Genomic DNA, 9,732 nt, shown 5'->3' on the forward strand with positions numbered 1-9,732 from the left:
GCAGGAGAGCGCTCTCCATCCTGCCGACAAAGAGAGGCTACACTGCATACCTTACAGCAGCACAGCTGTAGCAGCACAGTTGTGTTGCTGTAAGGTGCACAGTGTAGACATAGCATGAGTTAACACTGACATAATAACTGAGGGTACGTCTACATTACCCGCCGGATCGGCGGGTAGTGATCGATCTCCGAACGTGCTCCCCATCGACTCCAGAACTCCACCGCTGCGAGAGGCGGAAGCGGAGTCAACGGGGGAGCGGCGGCCGTCGATCCTGCGCCGCGAGGATGCGAAGTAAGTCAATCTAAGGCTACATCTACACTACAGGGGGGAGTCGATTTAAGATACGCAAATTCAGCTACGTGAATAGCGTAGCTGAATTCGACGTATCGCAGCCGACTTACCCTGCTGTGAGGACGGCGGCAAAATCGACCTCCGCGGCTTCCCGTCGACGGCGCTTACTCCCACCTCCGCTGGTGGAGTAAGAGCGTTGATTCAGGGATCGATTGTCGCATCCCGATGGGACGCAATAAATCGATCCCCGAGAGGTCGATTTCTACCCGCCGATTCAGGCGGGTAGTGTAGACCCAGCCTAAGATACGTTGACTTCAGCTATGCTATTCTCATAGCTGAAGTTGTGTATCTTAGATTGATCACCCCCACCCCCTCGCCCCCAGTGTAGACCAGGCCTTAGCTTCACATTTAGCACCCCTTCAAGATGAATTGGAAGAGTTCTCACATCCTCGGGTGGTGCTGTTTCTTTCTTTGTGACTCAATACACAGACATCTTATTTGTATTGTGATGGCTATCACCACTTCATTGCTAGAAGGGACTGAACTGAAACGGGATCATATAATATAATAGTATCCGGAGTAGTTATGAATCACTGTCAATATGTAAGTGCTAAAACCCAGCCATTCTCTTACCTCTCCTGTTTGGCACGGTCACTGACTTCACTGCAAGAAAAAGTACAGATGGATACAACACATGGTTCCAATAGGGGTGTCCAACTGAACAAAACATAGTTCCAGATGGCACCAAAAACTGAAATTTCTGTTTTCTTTCCAAAACAAAATTCAGCCCAAAATGATTTTTTTCCCCAGTTTTTCATTTAGTTAGGGTTTGGGTTGTTCTTTTTACCTCCTTTCAAAGATTTTAAAACAAAACTCCCTAAATTTCAAAACAAAAACCATTTTGACTTTTTTTTAAAAATTTGTTTCATTATTTATTTAGATGAAACTGGTTGCTGCATTTCACCGGACTTGGGGAATGGTTTCAGTCACCCTGAAATTGCATTTTGGGGGGGGGGGGGGGGAATGAACTCAGCTCTACATGACACCCCATCCCACTCTTGTGGTCATTAATATTTCCATTCTTCTCACCACAGTCATCAATAATTCCAAGTGTGGATGATAAAAGTTAATCTCTGCCTTCTCCAAAGTAATTACGGCCCTGGGGAGGGAGACATCTGATGAGATACCAGAGAGTGACAGTCACGGCTCCTTTAAGTGCTTTCTCTGCCAGGGCACTGAGCTTGGCGAGGATTGGCAGGGGAAAGGTTCTGAATTCAACTCCCTCATGGTTCACCCTGTGAGAGTTCTCTGCATATTTGTTATGAGCTGGCAGGACCTGAGAGATGCAGAAAACATGAGTGTGACCGGGGAAGGGAGGGGGTGGAGAAGCAGAAATTAAAGGTAAAAAGTCTTTGATGTTGCCAGTCTGGATATGGGAGAAACACCTAGCTGCCTTCACGTTCTGTAGACTCCAGAATAAACCCTGAAAACTTGGCATTTGGGTTTATGTTTCTCATGGGCTTTATTGGTTTGCCTCAGGAAGCCATTTATGGGGCTGAAATGACAAGATCTGATCTTCTCATGATCTTTCCACACACCAAGATCTGAAATGTGGCAAGAAGACCAGGTGAGCTAGTGTTTGAGCCCAATAATTACTTGCTGGGGAAAAAACTATACACAAATACAAATAGGCTCTGAGTCTACCTCATCCCATATTCCTTCTAAAAATGCAAATATTCCCTTTCATTCCCTGCTGGGAGACCTACTCGATGCTTCTTTATGATTTGGACTATGCCCCCAGACACAAAGATGCCACTATTTCAAGCTTATTAATGGGTGGTCAAACAGGGTTCCACCAGGCAGTACACTGGGGCAGAGGGATTTATTTCTGGTGGGATAGAAGAGGGAGGGGGGAAGGATTTTTTTTTTTTTTTGCAGAAAAATAAGGACTGTCCCTCCTAAATATGTACAATTAGCCTGTGTCAGAGGCTAATCCCAGGGTTGGGCTGGGCAAGGTGTATTAAGGTGAACTCTGCTTCCTCTCAGTAGTTATATATTAAACTCTATTGTTTTGAATGAAAGGCCAAATTCTGCCCTGCCTTACAATCCACACATGCCTCCTTCATTTGAGCTCAGGGCATCTCCTGTGCATGCAGCTACCTGTCCATGCCAGAGGCTAATCAAGAAATCCATGAAAATATGTGACTTGGAAAAACTAATGTGGAGGCTAACAAGGAGGTAGATTTATAGGAGACCGTCCAGCTGTATACATGGCCAGAACACATAGTAATCACTTACTGACTGAGAGGATGAACTGTCCAAGAGATAGCGGTCCTCAAAATCCCACTGAGGCTCGGACTTGAAGTCGGCAATCCTCAGCTTTCTCTTTTCTGTCACTGAAGGAGCCTGAGTCGTGGCGTTCTGCATTGTGGGAGCGGCCACATTCCACACCGGGAGGCTGGGATGAACCTTGCCTTTTGTAGAGGGTCTCAGAGCACTGAGCTTAGTTGACACAGGGGCCTTCTTTGGTTTTGGTTTTGGTTTTGCTTGGTCTTGGTATATGGTCTTTGCATTGGCTTCCTTCCCCTTGGGTGCTGGTAAGGCACTCTTAGCCTGGGTTTGCATCTTGTTGGATGCTATTACATTCTTATCCTCTGCTTGCTCCTCCATGGACTCTCCTTCATCTGCTGCCATTCTCTTAACCATATCTTGCGCCAGCCTATTTCTGTCTGTGTCCAGTATCACATTTAGCTGGCTCGAGGAATCCCCTTCAACGGGCCCAGTGTGGAGCTTGTTTTGTCGGATGACCATTTCTTTGGTATCTTGCAAATAAATGACTGGCCTAAATGTAATCAAAAGAAAGGCAAATACACCACATGTACTTCAGCCGAATGACACCCCCTCCATCCCCTTTACCACATTAATGGCTCTTACCCTCCAAACGTTTTATGACACTACTGAGTACAGCAGTTACCCTCTCTAGGGCTCCACTTTTGTAACCTTCACTGAGTTTCTGCTGGGAATTGTCATTATGTGTTGCTCAAAGGAGACCTGCCTGAACTGGTTTATGATTTAGCCATAAAATGGATATTCAGCACCTTGGACCCATCAGACATGAATCATGTGATTTGCCCCCCTCCACCCATGAGTAAATCAGACGTAATTCAGACTATTATACAGATGGTTTTTGAAATATTCATGACCAGCGGTAGCTGGAAATCAATGTAGGGGCAGGGAGGAACCTATTTGCAGCTAGGCACAATCCATGGCAATCATCCCAGGACAGTGCCGCATCCCACATGAAAGAGACAGGACTATGGTGTAGTAAGCAGAGCAGAACCTTTATTCAGGATACTGGACAAACACTCTACCTGTAGCCCCCTTGCTCTCCAGCTTGCATTCTCGCTGAGTAATGTTGATGCACTTCACAGTTCCCAGCCAGAATGGGTCTGACTCCTGGTCCAGATTTGGCATTCATGGACTATACTGCGGGCACCGCTGCTTTTCAACACTTAGAATAACAAGCATGATGTTGGGAAGAGTCATCTGATGTCTAGAAAAACTTCTGTGCTACAGGGATACCAGCTACATACCGCTTAACCTAACAAGGTGCAAATGGGGGAAACTAGGGCACAATTCTGAGATGCTGGGTGTCCCCTACTCATACTGAAGTCAATAGAAGGGGATTGTGCTCAACACCTGGCAGGATCAAGCCCCATGTGGGACCCAGAGCCAAAATCAGGGACACCAGGAAGTGATTAGAGCAAGGTAAGGTCGGAATGAGGTAGGATTTGTTCCTGTAGTGGAAATGGCACTTTCTATGCAGTCTGCATTTCCAAAGTATGGAACGTACAGCAGTCCGAGTCAGAGAACACTGACTGCCCCTTCCTTGCAGTGACTAGGGACCTCTACTGAGCTGGTACAGAGCACTGATAAATGCTTGTTTTAAGGAGAATCATCAGTAGAGCCCTGCATGGTTCCAAAATTTATATTCGCATGCGATCCACAAACAAGGTACTTGGAAGTGGATATCCACAGATATGAAGCGGATATCCGCAGATTTGCAGGGCTCTAACGATCAGTCCCAATGTGACCAGGTACATCCCAGCCTTCCAGTGAGCTCAATGGAGCATTCGTGGGCAACAGCAGCACAGCAGAAGGCCAATAAAAGGGGTAAAGACACAGCACCAAATCCTGCCCTTTGGGGATTACATGTGAAAATCCATCGTGCATGTGTACTGTAAATGCTGCGCTAGCCCAGGGCAGGGAATGGCAGCAGCTGGATGGACCTGCCATACAAGGGGCCTAAAACCACCTGCAAGCAATGGGGCAAAGCAGCCTGAAAGTCACAAAGCTTCATCTTTCACATAAATGGGCTTCAAGGCTGCTGGCTCAATAGAATAGTTCTGCCTCTTCCCACAGTTCCAGTTTTACTCCAGGCTGACTGTCACAGCTGGCTCGTGGGCAGCCAGACCTAGTGGTCAGAGCCAGGCTCCACAGTCACGAGACAGGAGTCAACAGTTGGTCAGGTCAGGATACTGAGATATCAGAAGCAGGAGACAAAGTTGAGAGCAGAACCAGGAATCTGTAACCAGAGTCAGGCCGGGTCAGGATACCAGGGGGTCAGAGGCAGGAGGCAAACTGTGATCGGAACCACAAGTTGGACACCAGGAGTCAAGCCGTGTCAGAATGCCATGAAGCCAAGCCAGGGAAGCAGGAGCGAGAGGCACCCATTCCAGAACAGGGTGACTCTCAGCTGCATGGACAACTTCCTGTTTCTGTGCTGGACAAACACTCTACCTGTAGCCCCCTGTGGACCAATCAGGACCTCCAGCATTCTGCCAATCAAGTTCCAGGACTGGAGTCCTCTGTCAGGGTTCAGCTTTTGCCCTAGCTCCTGTTAGCAAGTCCCTGGGTGGCAGGTTGGAACTTACTAGCTCCTAAGAGTCCTGTGGCGCAGCGTTCAAGACCTACAGTTCCTGATGCTGATTAACGAAGGGCATAAAGTCCTACTGACTTAGCAGCATGGAGGCAGTTGAGCTGGTTGATGTAAAGTTAGCAGGCCATGTTTTCAGCTTGTGTGAATTGGCAAAGCGCCACTGACTTCATGGGGGAAGCCCAATGTACCTCGGAGATGAAACGCGTCCTGTAGCTACCCACTGTGCAGAGGAGCTTGCCTACTGCACCCTCCTGTAGGAAGGCAGCCAGAGTCCAGGGTGTGCTCATTTGTCATTTACCAGTACACACTGGAACTGCAGTATGCAATAAAAAAAACCATAGCAGTTAGCTACAGACACCACACATTACAGTACCCTGCAACAGGGCAAATGGCTGGCATCCTGAGAGGAAGGCAAAGATAGACTCTAACAAGGTCACCTTGTCACAACCGGCAGTGGGCAGAGGTGCTGGAACAATTGTATAGTGGGGTGCTGTAAATCCTGTCTGTGATGGAAACCACTTCAAGTTGGGGGTGCTTTTGTGTTTTTGAAGAAAAATGATCAAAATGAAAATTTGTGGGTTTTAAAAAATTCTTAACAATTGTTGTTGTTATTTTTGGAGGGTTCCCTCACTGTTACAGAAACAACAAGGAGTCTGGTGGCACCTTAAAGACTAACAGATTTATTTGGGCATAAACTTTCGTGAGTAAAAACCTCACTTCTTCGGATGCATAGAGTGAAAGTTACAGATGCAGGCATTATATACTGACACATGGAGAGCAGGGAGTTACTTCGCAAGTGGAGAACCAGTGTTGACAGGGCCAATTCGATCAGGGTGGATGTAGTCCACTCCCAATAATAGATGAGGAGGTGTCAATTCCAGGAGAGGAAAAGCTGCTTCTGTAATGAGCCAGCCACTCCCAGTCCCTATTCAAGCCCAGATTAACGGTGTTGAATTTGCAAATTCTATGCAAATTCAACACCGTTAATCTGGGCTTGAATAGGGACTGGGAGTGGCTGGCTCACTACAGAAGCAGCTTTTCCTCTCCTGGAATTGACACCTCCTCATCTATTATTGGGAGTGGACTACATCCACCCTGATCGAATTGGCCCTGTCAACACTGGTTCTCCACTTGCAAAGTAACTCCCTGCTCTCCATGTGTCAGTATATAATGCCTGCATCTGTAATTTTCACTCTATGCATCCGAAGAAGTGAGGTTTTTACTCACGAAAGCTTAGGGTGACCAGATGTCCCGATTTTATAGGGACAGTCCCGATTTTGGGGTCTTTTTCTTATATAGGCTCCTATTACCCCCCACCCCTTGTCCCGATTTTTCACACTTGCTGTCTGGTCACCCTACGAAAGCTTATGCCCAAATAAATCTGTTAGTCTTTAAGGTGCCACCAGACTCCTTGTTGTTTTTGTAGATACAGACTAACACGGCTACCCCCTGATACTTGTCACTGTTACAGTGTTACTTTCTCACATATTTTTAGTCCCCACCCCCTTTTAAGTGGAAAAAAAAGGGAGGGTCCTCCCCCCCTCACACACTTTCTCTAAAACCCCCTCCTCCCTGGAGATCCTTAAAAACCCTTGAAAAGCCAAAACATTTTTGTTGTTGTTGGACAAATGAAAAGTAAACATGAAAACCAACAAACGAAACAAAAACTACATTCTGTTTTTTGACCATCCCAGATTTTTGCAACATGTTTGCAAAGTGCTTTGCGCTCCTGAAATGGAAGATAAAATGGGGCTAATCCTGCCCCCCACCCCCACCCAACCCTAACCCCAAATGCAGGACTACCAGGCTCAGAAAGCTAAGTTACCATGGTAGTGGTCCATGTGGGGTGTCGTGTCATGGAGAGGCTATGCAGGAAGCCTCCACAACATCTGTGCAGGGCCCTGATCCATTGATCTCTGCACTGGTGCAAGACAGGGGATTTGACTACGGACATGGGATTTGCAAACTATACACTGACACTTGCTTTTAAAAATATACTGGTTTTAAGGAAACATTGTTCCATGCGTCTCTACTGTATAGAGGTAATAACTACCTGGGTCGTATGTCACATACTAGTGCAGAGTGCTTCTGTCTTTTGGCTCGTCAATCCAATGGCTTCATACATGCGTCATTTGACATGCAACAGGCAAAGGAACACATCAGCAAGTCCCCGGGAATTTTAGAGCGGTTACATTTTTTAGAGCTGTTACATTTTGAAATACATTGTATAAAATGCCAACATTTTCAGAAATAGCCTCCAATACAGTGTGAGCGTAATTACATCCGTTTGGAAGTCCCATTGCCTGATTTACAAATACAACCAGGTAATTAGGTCTTTAAATGGATGCAGCTGGAAGTGCCATTATTTCCACCTGCAGTAATGGAGGCTGGGGTGATCCCCAGCCAAAAAAACAGAGCCAAAATGTTTAGTTTTTTCTTGAGAAAATTCACTGTTGTCTGCATGCTTTCGAAAGGACAGACAGGCCTTGTCCCCATAGGAAAGTTCTTTGGTATAAACTAAGGTGTGAACTGAAATCGATATAATTTTACCAGTATAACCCCCATGAGGATACTGTTGTTCCAACATAAACCATCTGTTTGATAGGGGAGTTGGAGAAGGCTGAGGGTTTGCTTCCCATAAGGATGCAGGGGTGGAAAGGAGTTTCAGGTGGTGGCTGTGGGGTTGAGTTCCTGTTGGGATGATTATTTTATTGCTGCTAAGATTTCATTGGGCAGGTGGAGCCCTTGGACAGGTGTCTTTTTATCATCTGAAATCTAAAGAAAAGAAACTAAACCAACCCCCCGCACACACTTTTATTTATATTACTTATGGGGTTTAAGCTAAACCAGGGGTCGGCAACTTCTGGCACACAGCTCGCCAGGGTAAGCACCCTGGCGGGCCGGGCCAGTTTGTTTACCTGCCACGTCGGCAGGTTTGGCCGATCATGGCTCCCACTGGCTGTGGTTTGCCGTCCCAGGCCAATGGGGGCGGCGGGAAGCCGCGGCCAGCACATACCTCGCCCACACCGCTTCCCGCAGCCCCCATTGGCCTGGGACGGTGAACCGCAGTCAGTGGGAGCCGTGATCGGCTGAACCTGCCGACGTGGCAGGTAAACAAACTGGCCTGGCCCGCCAGGGTGCTTACTCTGGTGAGCTGCGTGCCAGAGGTTGCCGACCCCTGAGCTAAACCAAAAAAAGCCACATCTACTCTGGAATAAGAGTGTCCACATGGAGGTCAGTTTAAATTCACACCTTAGGTTATACTGAACAAACGTCCTGGCCCCAGTCATTGAACTCAACCCAATACCTCTTCACTTCCTCAGTGAGGACAGATCTTGGTGGGTTAAACTGCATGGAACAGTTCCTTTGGGAAGGATCCCACGACTGTACTGCTGGGTTGCTTTCTATAATGTTATTATCTGCATTATATGAGTTCCCTGATTCCGAGTCCGACTTTCCTTTGTTTGTTTGTTTGTTTGTTTGTTTGTTTGAGATTACCAGTATAATTTTGGCTCAAACTCCAAATCAACTCAGATTGCCGAGCAAGCGTGATGATTCAGCTGCCCCACACCTGAAGGGGCTCTTCGTATCTCATTCTGCTCAGAGGTAGGTTTCTTTCCCTGGCTCCCTAAAATAATTGAATTTGGAGAGTGGCAGAGTTGGCTTGGATGGTATTTTAGCCCTTGAAATGTAGTCTGAGTGCTTATTTTGGTTAAGGAAATTTGCACTACCTGTATATTGATTCCCTACTTTGCACTAGTGCAAAGTATTTGCATTAAGGGTTTGCTTTGATGCAAATTTCCCTAAATTAGACAAGCCCTGAATTAGAGGTTTTAGAAAACTTTAAATATATTTTATGCATACATAACAATTGTATTAATGGAATATCTGCAGTATTGTTTATATAAATAATGTTTTAATTTAATATTTAGTCAAGAGACGTAATGATATACATAATGTACCATCTTTTTTGTACCGATATTACCCAGATCTTGCTCCTTGCTTTCTAGCGCAAGGTTTTGGGTGTGGGTACACACACACACACACACACACACCAGTATATAAAAAGTTTCACACTTAGAGCTAGAGAGATTAGAGAGAGTACACTACATGGATAGTTTGTTTTAGAAGGAGCTGGATCTCTTACCTGAGAAGACATTTTTCTGCAAAGCCGAAGAAGGAGCTAAAAGAGACAATGAGGAACAGAAAGACTGTCACAAAAATGGGCCAGAAGATCAACCGGGGCACCTTAGCAAATCTCCGGAGAGATCGCATGGTCTCGCTTTAGCCAGGACTGGAGGTGTTCTCCTTCCCTGCTACAGGTGTATTGCACAATGAACAAGCTGGCCGTGTCACTCCTCAGATATCCCTGGCCAGTAGGTGCACACCCTCTGTCCCAAGACTCAGGGATAGTAATAAATTCTGTATGCTGAGCTTTCTCTGCCAAAACAAAGGTTGGGTGTTGGTTTTTTGTTTTTTTCTCCATGCCAATATTGCAGCAG

General features: G+C 46.3%; 1 protein-coding gene across 1 annotated transcript in view; it reads right to left on the minus strand.

The window, feature by feature from the left end:
- ST6GALNAC1 (ST6 N-acetylgalactosaminide alpha-2,6-sialyltransferase 1) overlaps window positions 1-9,531 on the minus strand; it is a 28,480-nt gene extending 18,949 nt beyond the window's left edge. Inside the window, exons 1-2 of the mRNA XM_054046703.1 lie at window positions 9,378-9,531; window positions 2,590-3,133 (exon numbers count right to left, since the gene is read on the minus strand). Coding sequence (XP_053902678.1) covers window positions 2,590-3,133; window positions 9,378-9,505 — 672 coding nt within the window. The 5' untranslated portion in view covers window positions 9,506-9,531. The remainder of the gene's footprint in view (window positions 1-2,589; window positions 3,134-9,377) is intronic.
- Window positions 9,532-9,732: the final 201 nt, after the last annotated feature.

The sequence above is a fragment of the Malaclemys terrapin genome, chromosome 13, assembly GCF_027887155.1.
Source record: "Malaclemys terrapin pileata isolate rMalTer1 chromosome 13, rMalTer1.hap1, whole genome shotgun sequence".
In the NCBI taxonomy this organism is placed as follows: domain Eukaryota; kingdom Metazoa; phylum Chordata; order Testudines; family Emydidae; genus Malaclemys; species Malaclemys terrapin.